Source organism: Aquarana catesbeiana, linkage group LG06 (assembly GCF_042186555.1).
Source record: "Aquarana catesbeiana isolate 2022-GZ linkage group LG06, ASM4218655v1, whole genome shotgun sequence".
Classification (NCBI taxonomy): Eukaryota; Metazoa; Chordata; class Amphibia; order Anura; family Ranidae; genus Aquarana; species Aquarana catesbeiana.
The window spans coordinates 198,149,634-198,167,276 of record NC_133329.1 but is presented as its reverse complement, the minus strand read 5'-3'; the positions used below and the strand labels follow the sequence as shown (position 1 = coordinate 198,167,276).

Below are 17,643 nucleotides of genomic sequence, written 5' to 3'. Positions count from 1 at the left end.
GTCGTAAACTAAGCAGAGTTTATTTGTGAACTTGCCCTTGACGAGCCCAATAGGGCTGACTCCCCAAATCTGGAAAGATGACTTTGAGAAGGGGCCGATGATGAAGCCCTTATCTAACTCTGTCTGTAGCAGGGCGTCAATGGCCCGAGCATTGGTAGCCGCCGACTGCAGACTCTTGCACTTGTGAGTGGAGTGGGGTAAGGTGATGAGACCAGTGTGGAATCCTGCCATGAAGTGGTGTAGCAGGAATATGGCCAGTGAAGGGGTGGGGTGTGGGAAGAGGTAAAACCCCAACCATAGGACATCCTCCTGGCTTAGTCAGGATTTGTTAAACTGCTTTAGGTGACAGTGGTCTTTGGGTGTGCTTAGTGGCATAAAGTACAGACGTGCAATATAAGGAAAAGGGAATTGGGACTTTATATGAAATAAAACACTTGTGTAGATTAAATCAATCAATATAATAAAGAATAATTTATTGGCAACATGGAAGGGGGTAGTACAGTGGATAACATTAATAGTAGATCAATATATAATTAGCAGAATTAAAAGGCATGATAGGATCATAACACAATAAAATTCATAGTACAATCGCATAGTTACATATAATTGATAATGAACCAGCAGTACACTCCAATGTATCTATATATTATTAACCAATAAAATGTAATTGTTAATTTTAAACAAATCAAACCCATGGTAGAATCATGATTATTGTGGCATAGCATCCAATAGTCAAAAGCTCGACACGTTTTGTGGATCGTTTCCACTCATCAGGAGCAGCTATACGTTTGGGTTACCTATGATAGACAATGAGTTAATAATCAATGGTAATTGATTATAGTAGGAAGAGAGGGAACATATGCCAATGGTCCTAACAACTCTTACCTATAATATGCATGAAGGTAAATAATGGTATTGAAGGTATATATCGAAGGCATTGGGAGGTGAAAATTCATCCCCCCCAGGAGCTGAGGTAACATACAGGACCGATCTACCCAAGTGTTTTGTTTCATATAAAGTCCCAATTCCCTTTTCCTTATCAAATAATTCCGGATGGAAACCTGTGCAATGGATGGTCACGGCTCATATAAAGTCCCACCTATATTTTATTCTTTTTACAGACGTGCAGTAGGCGGCACTGGCTGAAGGAGCCTGCGCCTTGGTTGAAGTTGTTGCAAATGGACGTGCCCCCTACTGAAAAGACTGGTCGTCCCAACTTGTCTACCTGCTGCTTTTGTGGTGGGCCTGGCGGGCCCTGCCCCAAGCGGGAGATGGAAGCGGAATTTAGGGGCATCTTGTGGTTGCCTCCGAGCACCAATTTGCTGTGTGGGTGGAAGATTGGCTAATTGCACTGAGTGGGAAACGAAGACCGGCAAAGTGGCGACAAAACAGTTCCGTGTCTGTGACACTCCAGTCCGTGTGGATCTGGAACTGGGAAAGTCTCACTGCTGCTTTGGCTGAAAATGACCGATGGTAGTCGTAGAAGGCAAAACCTCCATATTTGTAAGCAAGATCTAACACTGCATGAGGGTATAAGTCAGGATCTTCCCTCCCGCTGGGGGTGGCTGAACAAAGGATGTCTCTGTACATCCTGAAGGCTAGGGCAAACTCAGTGGCTGACAGCTTATGACTGTGCCTGGGGTCTTTCGACTTGACAGCCACAGACGTCCCCCCAGGCGTATGATTTGTTGTCAACTAAGTCATTGGCTGAGATGAGCAGGGATGCCGAATTGATGTCTTTGCCCTCCAATTTGAGTGGTAAAGAGAAAACTCAGAGAGGAGGAAAAGGGAGAAGTACAGGGAAAGGAATGATAGGCGTAGACAGGAACTGACAGTGTTCTGTTGTGGCAGAACTATGTAGAGTCGAAATTTAGAAAACTCAGAAGAGTGTGAGGAGACCTAGGTGGGCCAGGAGGTTACTGGCCAGATAACCGATAGCTTGGGTGCCTGTTTGTGGTGAGCACAAACTTGAAGACCAGAACCCCAGGGCATACTGGGGCAAGAAGCAGAAGTATGGTTTGGCCTACGTAGGAATGTTGCGGTCTGTAGTGGGTGACATATGCTCAGCCTGCTAACACTTGCACTGCCAGCAAGCCTTGTCTGCGAGGTAAAGGGTCACCCTTCAAAAACAGAGTGTCATGTATAGACATATGTGACAGAAACAAATGCCTGGAGAGCACGTCCAATGATGTATGTAAAGTAACAGTATAGTGGGAGGGTGCTGCAGAATGATGTGATAGCGAACCCATGAACTAAGCACCTGACTGACGCTTTAGTAGCGAGGTCCTGATTAGGATCAAAACTCGACCAGGAACACCTGCAGTAGTTATAAGTGCAACAAGATTTCTTACTACTTTTTTTTTTTTTTTTTTTTAGTGTCCCCTTGTATGCGACTGGCCCTGGTGAAGATGCAAACATAGCATTTTTTTTTTTTTTTTTAACCTAGGAAATAACGTCCAACCTGGTACAGGATGGAACCTGAACTTGACTGACCTGTGGGAGAAAAGACCGACAGAAAATAACGAGTGGCTCGTATGAATGCCACTGGAGACGGGTGGCCGATTAAGTACCACTAAAAATGAAGTGTGGCTGTGTGAGCCCTTGCAGCGATTGCAAGGAGTTATGCTGAGATGCATGTTTGCAGCGATTGCAAATGGGTAAATGCTGAGATGCGTGTATTTGCAGTGATTGCAAGGAGTTTATACTGAGATGCATGTATTGCAGTGATTGCAAATGGGTAAATGCTAAGATGCGTGTATTTGCAGCGATTGCAAGGAGTATTGATGAGATGCGTATCTTGCAGCGATTCCCAGAAAGGTCACCTACTGATAAAAAAAAAGCTAGCAGAAATTGTATATCTAGGAACAAACTGTGCAGTAGCATACATAAATCACAATAGGGACTGTTACGAATTGGTGTGTGGGATACTTGTGATTCAAACCGTTGTGACGCTGGTGTGACTAGGTTTGGATTGGACTGTGATGTGTGTACCTACCGACGTGATGTAAATCAGACAGCAAATTTATATAAATAAGGAATGGTAAGAACCACTACGAATCAGTGCGTGTGGTGTGACTGATGCGAATTGTTGTGCTGCCAAGGCGACTAGGCTCGAATCAGAGCGAGGCATATGGCATGAAGGTAACATGAATTGGTGAGTAACATGACATAACAACAAATTGTTTGTAGGGTACGAGGGTGAGTGGTATGAATCAGTGCGGGATGTATCTGATGTGAACCATTGTGCCATTGCTGTGACTAGGTTTGAACAGACTGTGGTATGTGTACAATGCATTTGATGCGACTCGGAGAAGAAAACAGTGAAAGGGCCTGTAACTGGCCGCCGAACTAACGACTGCGTAGTGGAGACCTACGAACGATTTGTAAGCTCCGCAGCGGGAAACCGAACAAAGGGGATGGGGAACATAACTAGAACAAAAGCTGGTTGGACATGACACGGCAATGGGGGTTGCGAATCCTACCTGTAACAGCGATCGAGACTTGATTGAAAAACCACGAATAAGCAACCGCAGCACACTGTATTCGGATCGACAGACTCACAAACACGCAGTGAGCTGAAGAGTCGGCCTGGTGACGTAACAAATTGCGCGCTGGAACCGACAAAGTGCAAGGGCGAGTGGTCACGTTAAATACCCTCCGGGCTCCTCCCATAAATTCAGGCCACCATACTGATATATAGATAGATATATAGATATCTATATATATCATCTTTCTCATTTTTACTGCTTTGTGAGAACTAGTCTAGTAAAAAAACATTTAACTGTAAAACATGGCCTTAAAAATCTATACCCACACACACAAACACACACACTTTTTTTTTTTTTTTTTATTAAATACGTTGACTCCATTAAAGCTATTAAATATCAGATGAAATTCAGTTTATCTTGTCCTACATGTATGAACATGCCTCAAAATAGAGGACCTCTATTTTTTTTGCAGGTAAACAGCAAGCGCTCCACTATTAGAGGGCATTTAGGTCTTCTTGATATAAACAAATGTGACAATTCCATAAAAGTGTTTAGCGTAGTTACTTTTCCAATCTGGAATATGGTTTGTAGGCTATTGGCCATCTCTAAGTACACGTATGATGACTAAAGAGCCACTGTTACAAATGTTATAGAAACCAGCAGTCAGAACCTTTAGATAAGGTAGATAGAAGCAGCAGAGTTCAGTCCATGCAGCGGTGTAAGCATTTATGTAGGAAGTCTAGGCCATTATCCAAAAAAAGAAGAGCTGAATCTGTAACAAGCCAGCTTCAGGGAGCAAAGAACAGACTCTTATTACTTATACATATGTGAAAGCAAGTGTATCCTTGAATACAAAATAGCTGTAGCAAAAGAACAATCAACAACCAAATGTTCATATTTGTGTAATTGTGTTTATTTACCACTGTCAACCAATCAAATGTACTCACTGCAATTGTGGGACCTTTTGTAATAGGTCTAAATGCACTTAAAGTGGATGTAAAAATCTCTCATATACCCAGTGAAGTGAACAGCCTCAGATGATACACAGGGATGAAACACATCTCCCTACATAAGTTTTACATGCATATCTGCTGTCTTCAGGTTTATATATTCTTTAGAAAGTGCACATTGTGTTAGAGATGTTATCCTCCTGTTCAATACTGGGTGTGGATTCTTGGCATACAGCCAAGACAGCTGATTGGAGGAAAGGCACACACCCCCACTCTACATAGGCAGAGCTGTGCTGTGACAAGCCATGGTTTCTGATAATCTATTTATGGCAACCTCGACACAAAATTCAGCCTGGTTTTATCTTGGTTGACAGAGAACTTGTCAGAAATGATCATGCTGATAACAGAGCAACAAAATAGCAGACACACAGGACTCAGTGCTTTGGAGAGATATAAGAAAATGCTACAGATATATGTGATTAAGTCAAATTTCATGATTCTGGTTTACATCCACTTTAATGTTGTTGACCCTATTAGGGGGATATTCTTCCCACACTTTTACTTATGTCTTTGAGAAGTACAACAGTTCCCATTCTCAGATACCCTCTTGAAATGAAAATGTTGCAGTTTTTAAGTTTGATACTGCTTATTCACCTCTGCAGGACCACAACATATGTTGTTAACATTTTTAATTTGTGATGACCTGTTTAATGCTATTTTGTGTTGTCACAATGATCAGCTATTATTTGATTGGTACCATGTCTTATTAATATATATAGAAACGGGAGGTGAATACCATTCTGGCTGATGTCATTAAACACATGACTCCTGACCGGGCATTTGAAGATGCATACACACAGGTAACTATTGCTTTTCCATTTTTTTTTTTTTTAACCAATTGTACCAAGAATGTCTCTGAAAACTAGTGACAGTAAACTTGGGTTCACACATATGCGATGTGAGTACCAGCTCGATTCCAGTACCAGTTCCCTCATCTTCCCCACAGGCAGTTTACACTGCCCTCAGTGAACCACTGCGAGTGTCAATACAAAGTTATTGACACCCCAGATCGGTTCATAGATTGCAACTGTGAATTTGGACAGGAATCAGATTGCATAGGTGTGAACAAACATTGCAATTTGATTCCAGTTTGGGGGAAATAAAGGTTCCTGCACCTTTTTTGTGTGAATCCAATGCGAGTTATAACTGTATGGCTGAACTCGCATTGCACAGACATTGCATGTGATCGGCACAACAATGCGGGTACGAATCACATGCAATGTCTGTGTTTGCATATGTGTTAACCCAGGCTCATAGTCACATAATTACATAGTAAGGTTGAAAAAATATACCAGTCCATCCAGTTCAACCTGTGGTGTGTGTGTGCTTGTGTTTATCTTAATAGTGAATTGTATATCCCTGTATGTTGTGATCGTTAAGGTACCCAATCTTAGGGAAAAGTTTACAAATCAGTGCTAGTGTCCACTAAAACACCCTTTTATTTCTATGATACAATAAACTTTTTAAATGTGTTGACCTAGATCAATGAATACAATTTAAAGGCTACGTTCACCTTTTGGAACATGTTCATGGTAATTTAGGGTGGAATATGTAACATGAACAAGCTCCTTCCGCCAGTCCCCCCTCAACCCCTTTGTTGTGACACCGGGCGAAGGATCTTCTCAGTCTACATGGCCATGTCATTTCTTCAGTTTCCTGTGAATAAATGAGCTCCAATTATGGCCAGCCACCGCAGCTGATGGCTTATAGTTCTGAACGAACTGTGAAGGCATTGATGAGCGCTCTCGCAGTTCATTCACAAATCTTGCAGCTTTCAACAGCCTGTATGAAGGTATGGGCAGAAAGGGCATGTACTTTTTTTTTTTTTTCTTTTTTTCATTCTTTCTTTTTTCTTAAACATATCCTTTAAATTGGAGAAAAAAAAAACTAGTCAGTCCAGTATAAAAAAAAAAATATTTGTGCACACCCTAATCACCCTGTGCGCAAAACACACAGTGTCAGCGGGATTCTAGGAGCTAGAACCCTCTCTTTGTACCAGCACCTGCTACCGAATGAAAGACTGCACTTGGGTGGCAGGGCTTTTTTTCAGCCGTAACTTGGTGGAACTTTGTTCCGCCACCTCCAGTGCTGGCCCCTTGCATCATTGTTCACTACATTCAATTATAAACACAGCAACCAGTGATAGTACTTCTCCCCCGGTGGCACACACAAAACCCTCCCTGTTATGCATATACAAGAAAGGAGGGGGTGGGGTATGCACATGGTGCTCTAGCAACTCCAGAAGCCTCGGCTGGCAGCTTTACCTCCCATTGTAAGTTGTAAATTCTCTTTTGTGGGGGGAGAGGAGAACTGTTGGTACTGAACAGGAAGGTAGGAGAGCTTTGTTGTGGAAGGAGAGTAGAATAGAGCTCTTTCCTGGAAGGAAAGGAGAGCTTTTTTGGGGGGACACATTTTGGGCAAGAACTCTGTGCTGGGGGTTTGTACTGTCCAGAGCACTCCTGAACTTTTCATTCTGTACAGCGCCTTGAAAAAGTATTCCAACCAAAAATGTAAATGTATTTTATTGGGATTTTATATTATAAATTGTGTTTTTTTTTTTTTTATTGATTATAGAACATAGAAGAGTACAGAAACTAAAAATGAAAAGAAAAGCACATCTGGTACATTGAAATTCAAAAGAATCAATTGTAGGTCTAGTAACATCAAACATATCTTGTACAAAATGTATAACAAAATTAAAGTGTATAATTAGTGTATACAAAGGGGTATAACCAGAGGGCTATAACCAAGAAGTAGTTGAAAACTGAAGATAAGGGACTGAAATGTTGGATTGATATGTGGGTATTAGGCTGGGTTTAGGGGTGTGATGCCACACTCAAATCTGTCCACTGCATCATCTACCATGTTTTCCATTCTGCATATTTCGGCAATTACCTGTAAAAATTGATCCTGAGATGGGGGACAACCAACAGGTTGGGATAACTCGCTTGGCGGCCAGCAAGATATAGGAGGCTAATTTGTTCGAAGCTTTCCCCAGTCCAGAGAAGCGGAGACCCAGAAGGAGATGTCCAGCAGAAGAGGATACTCAAATATACGCTGAAACAGAGACATCACCATGGACAAAAGGGCACAATTCACATTGCCAGATGATGTGGTAGTGGGTGCCTCTAGATTTACCACATCTCCAACAAAGAGGAGAGAGGGAGGGGTCATAATGATGCAGTATTTCTGGCATCCTGTACTAAAAGAGTAGTATTTTAAGTGCTGTCTCTCTCTGCGTCACACAACCGGATACTTTGGACGTTGAAGTCCAGATCTTATCCCATTGAGGGAGGGAAATTGATGTTTGATATGGGCCCATTTTCGCATAAAAGTGTGTAAGTCTTCAGAGAGTGGAGAGGACTCCTGCAGTAATTGATATATGGTAGATATTAGCCGCATTTGATGGGGGCCTTGGGAACAAAAGAGCTCAAAGGCCAATGGTTTAGGTAGAGTATGGGTCAGAGAGAGAGTTAAAGAATAACGACTCACTTGCAGATATGAGTAGAACTAATTGTTGGGTATCTGGTGCTTAGACTGGGGGTCCACAAAGGTCCAGAGCTTATAGGGAATTGGATGAGAAAATTGGCAGAGCTGGAACAGACCTGCTTGAGCCCAGAGAAGCATTCAAATGTGGGATAGGCTTTCTGGGATTAAAGGGTTGTAGAGTACATGGGGGGGCATGACGAAGATAGAGAGAACATTGTAGCACATGTATGCCATATCTTTAATGAGAACAGCATAGGACCCAGGTATAAACTTTGAAGTTTTGGATCTTGGTGCAGTGGGGGCGACCAGACTAGGGAGCAGGGATGAGTAGGGAACAGAGAACCCAGGAGAGCGTGTAGGGATGGGAGGGAAATGTGAGGGTGGGTAAGGATCAGCAGAATATCATCCGCAAATAGGGATCATTTATATTCCCTATGGCACATTGGAACCCCTCGGATATAAGGATGAGACCATATAGCATCTGCCAAGGGTTCCAGACATAGAATGAATAGGAGCAGGGATAGAGGGCAGCCCTGTCTGGTACCATTTGACATAGGGAAGGTCTGGGTCGTAAATTAGGCCATTTGGACCTGAAATGAGGGGTTGTAGTAGAGGGCCGATAAAGCAAATATGAATGGACCGTAAAACCCAAATTTGGAAAGGGGAGCAAACATGTAGGGCCAGCTTAGTCTTTCAAATGCCTTTTTGGGCATCTAGGCTGAGGATCAACGCTGGTCTGCGTACTCTGATCAGCATATCAATGATATCGGTGGTGTGCCTAGTGTTGTCCCCAGCGTGTCTAGTAGGGACAAAGCCTACTTGGTCTCTATCAATTAATTTGGTTAGGAATTGGGATAGGCGATTGGCCAGAATTTTGGTGAAGAGTTTGTAATCGAATTTAGGAGTGCAATTGGTCGGTAGTTGTCTGGGATAGAGAGGTCTTTATCTGGTTTAGGAATGAAGAAAAGGTTGGTGAGGGGCTTTGGCCTGTAGAAGAGAGTTGTATAAAGATAATAGGGGAGGTGACAAGATCTGTGAAAATGTCCTGTAGTAGGAATAAGGGAGACCATCTGGGCCAGGAGATATGTGTAGAGGTAGGTGTTTAATAGTATTAGCTAATTCTTCTCCAGTAATGAGGGTGTTTAAGATGAGTAGGTCCGGTTTGGTCAGTTTTGGTAGTTTTATGTCTGACAGAAAAGTCTCAAAAGTCTCCTGATCAAATGGGGGATGGAGTTCTGGGGTTAAGCAATTGTGAAGTTTAGCGTAAAAACTCACCCGAGTCATGGTTTGTGAGCAGTGGGTGGGGGTCCCATCGGATTGTTTAAGGTGATCCGGAAAGGAATGGAAGGGCCTAGGGTTGAGTCTGGAAACTAACATTCTATGTGGTTTGTTGGAGAACTCGTAGAACTTTTGCTTAGCCCATAGGAGGGATTTGTCTATAGCTGACATCTCCAGGGACTTTAGCCTTTTTTGTAGCGAGGTTACTGTCCGCAGTCGAGACACTGTGGGAGAGTGAACTAGGGAGCGCTCAACTGTTTGCAGTTCCGCGAAAAAGAACGATTTCAGGAAGGCGGCATCCTTCTTTCTGTGGGAGCTTACTGAAATACATTGCCCCCTGAAATACGCCTTGTGAGCTTCCAATAGCGTGGATGGACTGGAGACAGTGCCTACATTGAGCTGGAAGTATTCTGTCAGAGCGAGGGAAAGTATAGCTTTAATTTTGGGGTCGTTTAGCAGTGATTCATTAAGCCTCCAGTGACATTTCTTAGGGTACGAGTGGTGAGGGAAAGGTCTAGAGTGAGGGGGGCATGGTCCAACCAGGTGATGGGGCCTAATTCAGTTGACACTGTGTTGGGTAGGAGAGGGGCCATCACAATACAAGTGGTCAAGTCTAGAGAACATGTTGTGGGGGGGAGAATAGAATGAAAACTGTTTGGGTGTTTAATCTGCCAAGTGTCAAACAGGTGGTGGGCATGTGTCAGTTTGCGAAAGGATGTTGATAAAGATTGTGCTGGGAGGAGTAGTGTAGTGTGGAATAGGGATCTCCTAGTGGGTTTCCTGACTCAGGATCACATCCGCATCGGAGGCCCTGAACTCCTTCAAAGCCAGCCATTGTTTTTGATGGAGTTCAAGCCTTTCACTGTGTATGACAGCTTCAGAGCCATACCAAGGTAGTAAAATTTAGCCAATGTAGATATAGTGGAACAGGTAACTTCCCAACAGTGGGATTATAGGTTAATAGCCTTATATTAATCAACATGCCATACTGTACTGTGGAAAACAGAAAAATGGCAAAGGTAAAGAAGAGAAACGGGAAAAACAAAACAAAAAAAAAAACAAAAGGTTCCGAGGATGTGTAGCTGCAAAATAACAAAAAGGCTGGGTTGGCCTAAAAAAGGCTAGACCTAATAAGATGTGTAGGCCTGAGTCGCAATAGTGACTCATAAGTCCTCGGCTGCAGCCAGAGGACAAATGGGGGAGCAATGCGGACTCTGGTGAGAAACACGGGATCCTGCTGTGCTGCTCCAGTAGTGGTGTTAACAGACAGAAAGCTCCATTATCAACCTTATATAGAGAATCAGAGATTTTAACAGAAGGAAGTAGAAAACAACAATGCAAAACACCTCGATGGTAAAAGAGGGCAAAGAAACAGCAGTTAATCAAACCCATGAGAAGGGGATGTGGGGATTTGTGATCCCAAAGAAAGACAAACCTCCTGAAGGACGACTCACGGGGGATCAGGTAGGTTGCCTAGGCCGTTGAGGAGTGGAGTAAGCCTTCAATCGTTTTCCTTGCACTTGGGTCCAGATGGATTATGTAGCTGAAGGAAGTTGGGGGGTTGGAGGCATTGGTTGCCCTTCATCTGCCGGTAATGATGGTAGGCCCAGGTTTTTGAGGAAGGAATCTCTGCAGATGCCGGAGGGTATGTTGGGCGCCATCCTTTGTTGCACTGAGGCGGAACGGAAAGCCCCAGAAGTAAGGGATTTTGTGTAGTTAAAGATGAGAGTTGATTGGACATAGTGAGTGCCTCTTAGCCAGGGTGATTGGAGAGAGGTCGCTAAATATTTTAATTCTGTCCCCTTTATAATCCAATATGGGATCAGTTGTAGGTAGCCAGGGTCAGCGTCTCTTTACTCTCATAACAGTGGAACCGCACCACTATGTCTAGCGGTCTGGCATCTACAGGAGGTTTGGGAGCCAGAGACCTGTGGGCCTGATCAAGGTGCCAGTCTATGTCCACTATGTCAGAAGCAGGGTGGTTCAACAGGCCTAATAAGTACGGTCTGATGTTATTGTCAGACACATTTTTTGAGACCCTATGAATCCTGAGGTTTTGGCGCCTTTCTCTGTTTTCCATGTCTTCTTGCTGAAGTTGTGGCAGGGACACAGAGTTTTTAAGAGAGGCATTTTCCTCCTCCAGGACCTGAACATACTGTAATGTCTCATCACACTTGGTTTCTAAAGTTGCTGTGCGCTCAACAAGCTGGTCAATCTCCCCTCTGAGTTCCCTTGAAATCTTTCCCACCTCTTGGGCTATTCCCCTTGTGAGCTGCTGTGCTAGAGCCTGTAGTTTGACATTGAGCAGTTCAGAGGTTAAAACGGACTGAGAGGGTGAAGGAAGATGTGGGGGAAGGGCTTGCTGGGAGTTGTCATCTGCCATGGGGGTGCTAACATACTCCTCTGTGTCTCCTTGTGAAATCGAGACCTGGGATTGAGGCCTAGTCAAGTAGCGGTCCATTGAGACTACAGGCTACTGTGCTTGCTGGGATCCGATAGTAAGGTTTTTGGTCCCCCATCTTTACCATGGGGTGCTAGGAGGCTCTAGGGGTCTGTATGTTTTACCCCATTGGCGAATGTATGCCGATGTAGCTGTGCAGGGGTCACAGAGAGCAGAGCAGGTCCGGAGCTCACAGATCACACGTCCACTATCTTGAAGAGCCGTGCATGCACCCTTTATTGGGATTTTATGTGATAGACCAACACATAGTTGCACATAATTGTGAAGTGGAAGGAAAATGATAAATAGTTTTCAAATTTGTTTACAAATATGTGAAAAGTGTGGATTGCATTTGTATTCACCCCCCCGAGTCAATACTTTGTCTTTTTGAGTATGTCTCTACCAGCTTTGCACATCTAGAGAGTGAAATTTTTGCCCATTCTTCTTTGCAAAATAGCTCAAGCTCTGTCAAATTAGATGGAGAGCATATGTGAACGGCAATTTTCAAGTCTTGCCACAGATTCTCGGATTTAGGTCTAGTCTTTAACTGGGCCATTCTAACAGATGAATATGCTTTGATCTAACCATTCCATTGTAGCTCTGTCTGTATGTTTAGGGTCGTTGTCTTGCTGAAAGGTGGACCTTTGTCCCAGTCAAGTTTTTTTCAGACTCTTAACTGGTTTCCTTCTAAGATTGCCCTGTATTTGGCTTCATTCATCTTCCCATCAACTCTGACCAGCTTCTCTGTTCCTGCTAAAAACAGGCATCCCCATAATATGATGCTGCCACCACGTTTCACGGTAGTGATGATGTGTTCAAGGTGATGTGCAATGTTAGTTCTCCACCACACATAGCGTTTTGCTTTTAGGCCAAAAAGTAACATTTTGGTCTCATCTGACCAGAGGACCTTCTTCCACATGTTTGCTGTGTGTTCACTACATGGCTTCTCGCAAACTGCAAACTGGACTTTTTATGGCTTTCTTTCAACAATGGCTTTCTTGTCATTCTACTTTAAATGCCAGGTTGGGGAGTGCATGACTAACAGTTGTCCTGTGGACAGATTCTCCCACCTGAGCTGTGGTTCTCTGCCGCTCCTCCAGAGTTACCATGGGCTTCTTGGCTGCTTCTCTAATTAAACACTTAAGGACTGAGCCTCTTTCTGAGATTTGTTGTTTACAAGTTAAAAACTGGTTTTTTTTTGCTAGAAACTTACTTAGAACCCCCAAACATTATACATTTTTTTCTAACACCCTAGAGAATAAAATGGCGGTCATTGCAATAATTTCTGTCACACCCTATTTGCACAGCAGTCTTACAAGCACGCTTTTTTTAAAAAATACACTTTTTTGAATTCAAAAATAAGTCAACAGTAAAGTTAGCCCAATTTTTTTGTATATTGTGAAAGATAATGTTACACGAAGTAAATTGATACCCAACATGTCACGCTTCAAAATTGCACCCACTCGTGGAATGGCGACAAACTTTTACCATTAAAAATCTCCATAGGCGACGTTTAAAAAATTCTACAGGTTGCATGTTTTAAGTTACAGAAGAGGTCTAGGGCTAGAATTATTGCTCTCGCTCTACCGATCGCGGCAATACCTCACATGTGTGGTTTGAATACCGTTTTCATATGTGGGCGCTACTCACGTATGCGTCCGCTTCTGCACACGAGCTCGTCGGGACAGGGCGCGTTTTAATTTCTTTTTTTTTATTTAATTCTTATTTGTTTTACCTTATATTTTTTATTTCCACACAGTTTTTTTTTTTTTTAAAAGTGTCACTTTTATTCCTATTACAAGGAATGTAAACATCCCTTGTAATAGAAAAAAAGCATGACAGGACCTCTTAAATATGAGATCTGGGGTCAAAAAGACCTCAGATCTCATATTTAAACTAAAATGCAATAAAAAAAAAAAAAAAAAAAATTGTCATTGCCTTTAAGAGCTATGGGCGGAAGTGACGTTTTGATGTCGCTTCCGCCCTGCAATGATATGGAGACGGGTCGGGGCCATCTTCCCCTCAATCATCTCCAGGTCAGGCCACAGGAAGGATCCGATCGCCTCTGCCGCTGCCGACAGCACCGGATCGCGGCAGGAGGGGCCCCTCTCCCACCACCGATAAAAGTGATCTTGTGGCGAATCTGCCGCAGACACCACTTTTATCTTAAACCAGACCGCTCACTGAACAAGAGGATACCGGGGTAATGGCAGCTAGCTGCTACCATAACAACGATATCCTCCAAAGTACCAACGTATAACGACGGTGGGCGGTCCGGAAGTGGTTAATGCTCTCCTTGCCTTGGTCTTCATGATGCTCTTTGTTCACTAAGGTTCGCTAACAAACCTCTGAGGGTTTCACAGAACAGCTGTGTTTACACTGAGATTAAACTGCACACAGGTGGACTCTATTTACCATTTGGGTGACTTCTGAAGGCAATTTGTTCCACTAGATTTTAGTTAGGGGGATCAGAGTAAAGGGGACTGAATACAAATGCACGCCACACTTTTCAGATATTTGTAAAAACTGATAAATCATTTATCATTTTCCTTCCACTTCACAATTATGTGACACTTTGTGTTGGTCTATCACATAAAATCCCAATAAATTACATTTACGTTTTTGGTTGTAACATGACAAAATGTGGAAAAGTTCAAGGGGAATTTCTAGCATCAATAGACCTACAAAAGGTGCCTATCTACACATTTTCATCTTTCGCTCACATCAGCGCTTTCTGAATTCTGCTGTGGGACACTGAGCATTCTCAAAGTGTTTCTGGCTCATTTGCCATCCAAGGGCATTCATGTCACAAGGTACGTGGACATTCTCCTGTTGAAGGACTTCTCTGTAATTTTCTCTGGTAAAGTTCAGCGGTTGATTCATTTCCCTCAGGCTTCATGCACACTGTAAGCTAAAAAAAAAAAATTCCAGAAAATACTGGATGAAAAACCTGCATAATAGTGTTTTTGGCCAGCTTTTAGCAGCAGTTAGGAACATTAAGCATTGTTTTTCTGACGTCAAATCGCTCCCAAAAATGCAGGAAAAAAAAGCATCTATGCACCAAATACAAAACTGGTCCAATTTTTCCGCTCCCTGACACACAGGGGCTCTCAGCGTTCCAGAACGGCATGCTAATCCTGGGTGGCGATTTAAATGTCCCCCTAAATCCCCTAGTTGACACTTTGACGGGAACCTCCAAGTTTCTAAAGTGAACAACAGTGCGCTAAACTCAACCTATTTGAGCTACAGAAGTTATGATACGTATGTGTGTATGTATGTATATATATATATGTATGTGTATATATATATATGCACCTGCAGTGCTGCTATCCTCCGTGACAAACCAGTCAAGTAAATAAACTAAATAAATGTAGTAAAAAAATCCTTCGTGTGAAAAAGCAATACTCAAAGGAAGCTACCTACCTGAGTGTGGATCGCCTATTCACAGCGGTCCTATTAGCAATTTCTCCCTCACTCAAAGTTATGCCGGTGTCTTGCTGAGAAAGTTCCCCCGGCGGATAAGGACCCCCCTGTACTGCGCATGAGCTGCGCTTGCGCAGTATGAATGACTATGGAGCCGCTGAAAGATTTCGAAATTGAGCAGCTGATCGTCAGCTCTACACGGCGCCTGCGCACTGAGTCCAGGTTCAAGGCCCAACATCCAAGTGGACATAGAGTTTGAATAAAACTATGCCAAGCGAAGCGAGGCCGTGCCCGAAGCGTGGCGAGCTCGCGAGGGGCCCTCTTACAGGCGCCGTGTACAGCTGACACTCAGCTGTTCAGCTTCGGCTACTTTCGGCAGCTCGTACTGCGCAAGCGCTGCGCAGTACAGGGGAGTCCTTATCCACCGGGGGGGGAACTTTCTCGGCAGAACACCGGCTTCTTTCAATGTTCAATGTTCTTTCAGGATTTCAGTGTACAGTGGTTCTCATAAAAAAACAAAGAAAAAGCATATCATTGCACAATGTTGTTTATAATAAAATTCTCCAAAAGGAAGGGGATTGCACTCACATTTGTTGATAAACAATCAGCGCTTTATGTAACGATCAGACACTTGTAACGAGTGTCTCCTCACTCCGCATCTAGCATGCACAAGCACCATCGATGTGAAATCCCCTTCCTTTATTATAAACAGCATTGTGCAGTGATATGCTTTTTCTTTGTTTTTTTATGAGAACCACTGTACACTGAAATCCTGAAAGAACATTGAAGATTGAAAGAAGCCGGCATAACTTTGAGTAAGGGAGAAATTGCTAATAGGACCGCTGTGAATAGGCCATCCACACTCAGGTAGGTGGCTTCCTTTGAGTATTGCTTTTTCACATGAAGGATTTTTACTTTATTACTAAATTTATTTAGTTTATTCACTTGACTGGTTTGTCACGGAGGATTGCAGCACTGCAGGTGCATATATGTGTGTATATATTATTATTATTATTATTATACAGGATTTATATAGCGCCAACAGTTTACGCAGCGCTTTACAACATTAGGGCAGACCGTACAAGTACAATACAATTCAATACAGGAGGAATCAGAGGGCCCTGCTCGTTAGAGATTACAATCTAGGAGGGAGGGTCAAGTTATACATAAGGGTAATAGCTGTGGGGGATGAACTAATGGAGAAAATAGTGCCATTGTTAGATGGAGGCAGGATAGGCTTCTCTGAAGAGGAAAGTTTTCAGGGATCGCCTAAAAGTGGATAAATTTGGTGACAGTCTGACAGATTGGGGTAGGGAATTCCAGAGGATGGGCGAGGCTCGGGAGAAGTCCTGGAGGCGGATATGGGAGGAGGTGATGAGGGAGCTAGAGAGCAGGAGGTCTTGGGAGGAACGGAGATGGCGATTAGGTTGGTATTTTAAGACTAGGTTAGTGATGTAGCTGGGGGCAGAGTTGTGGATGGCTTTGTAACTTATTGTTAGTATTTTGAATTTAATTTGTTGGGCGAGTGGTAGCCAATGGAGGGATTGGCAGAGAGGGGTAGCAGACACTGAGCAGTTTGTAAGGTGGATGAGTCTGGCAGCAGCATTCATGATGGACTGAAGGGGGGATAGTCTGTTTAAAGGTAAGCCAATGAGGAGTGAGTTGCAGTAGTCAAGGCGAGAGATAACCAGGGAGTGAATCAGCTTTGTGGTTTCATTGGTTAGAAAGGGACGTAGTTTAGAGATGTTGCGGAGGTTGAGGCGGCAAGCTTTGGAAAGTGATTGGATGTGGGGCGAAAGGAGAGTTCAGAATCCAGGATAACACCTAGCACCCTGACATGTGGGGACGGGTGGATAGTTTTGCCATTGCTCTTGACAGAGAAGTCAGGGGAAGAGGCACGTGGGGGAGGAAATATTATAAGCTCGGTTTTGGACAAGTTGAGTTTGAGGAAGTGGTGTGACATCCATACAGATATATTGGTTAGTAAGTTGGTGATGCGTGAGGAGACTGATGGAGTGAGTTGAGGGGTGGAGAGATAGATTTGTGTGTTGTCAGCATAGAAATGATATTGAAAGCCATGAGAGGCTATCAGCTGACCCAGGGAAGAGGTGTAGATTGAAAATAAGAGGTCCAAGAACAGAACCTTGGGGGACCCCAACAGAGAAGGGAATAGGAGTTGAGGAAGTAGAATTGTAAGTGACACTGAATGTGCGTTGAGATAGGTAGGATGAGAGCCACTGAAGAGCACAGTCACGGAGACCGAGGGAGTAAAGTTTTTTGAGGAGGAGGGGGTGGTCAACCGTGTCAAAGGCAGCTGAAAGATCCAGAAGTAGGAGTACAGAATAGTGTCCTTTGGTTTTTGCAGTTAGTAGGTCATTTGTGAGTTTTAAAAGAGCAGTTTCTGTGGAGTGTTGAGGGCGAAATCCAGATTGAAGGGGATCAAGAAGGTTGTCTTTAATGAGGTGGTCACTCAGTTGGTTGTAAACCAGGCGTTCAAGGAGTTTAGAGGAAAAGG

General features: G+C 43.4%; 1 protein-coding gene across 10 annotated transcripts in view; it reads left to right on the top strand.

Annotated features, from left to right (window-relative positions):
* Window positions 1-17,643, top strand: part of VPS35L (VPS35 endosomal protein sorting factor like) — a 1,435,757-nt gene that overhangs the window by 893,410 nt on the left and 524,704 nt on the right. For all 10 annotated transcript variants that reach the window (XM_073591197.1, XM_073591205.1, XM_073591203.1 and 7 more), the window contains one exon: window positions 5,218-5,298. In XM_073591197.1, coding sequence (XP_073447298.1) covers window positions 5,218-5,298 — 81 coding nt within the window. The remainder of the gene's footprint in view (window positions 1-5,217; window positions 5,299-17,643) is intronic.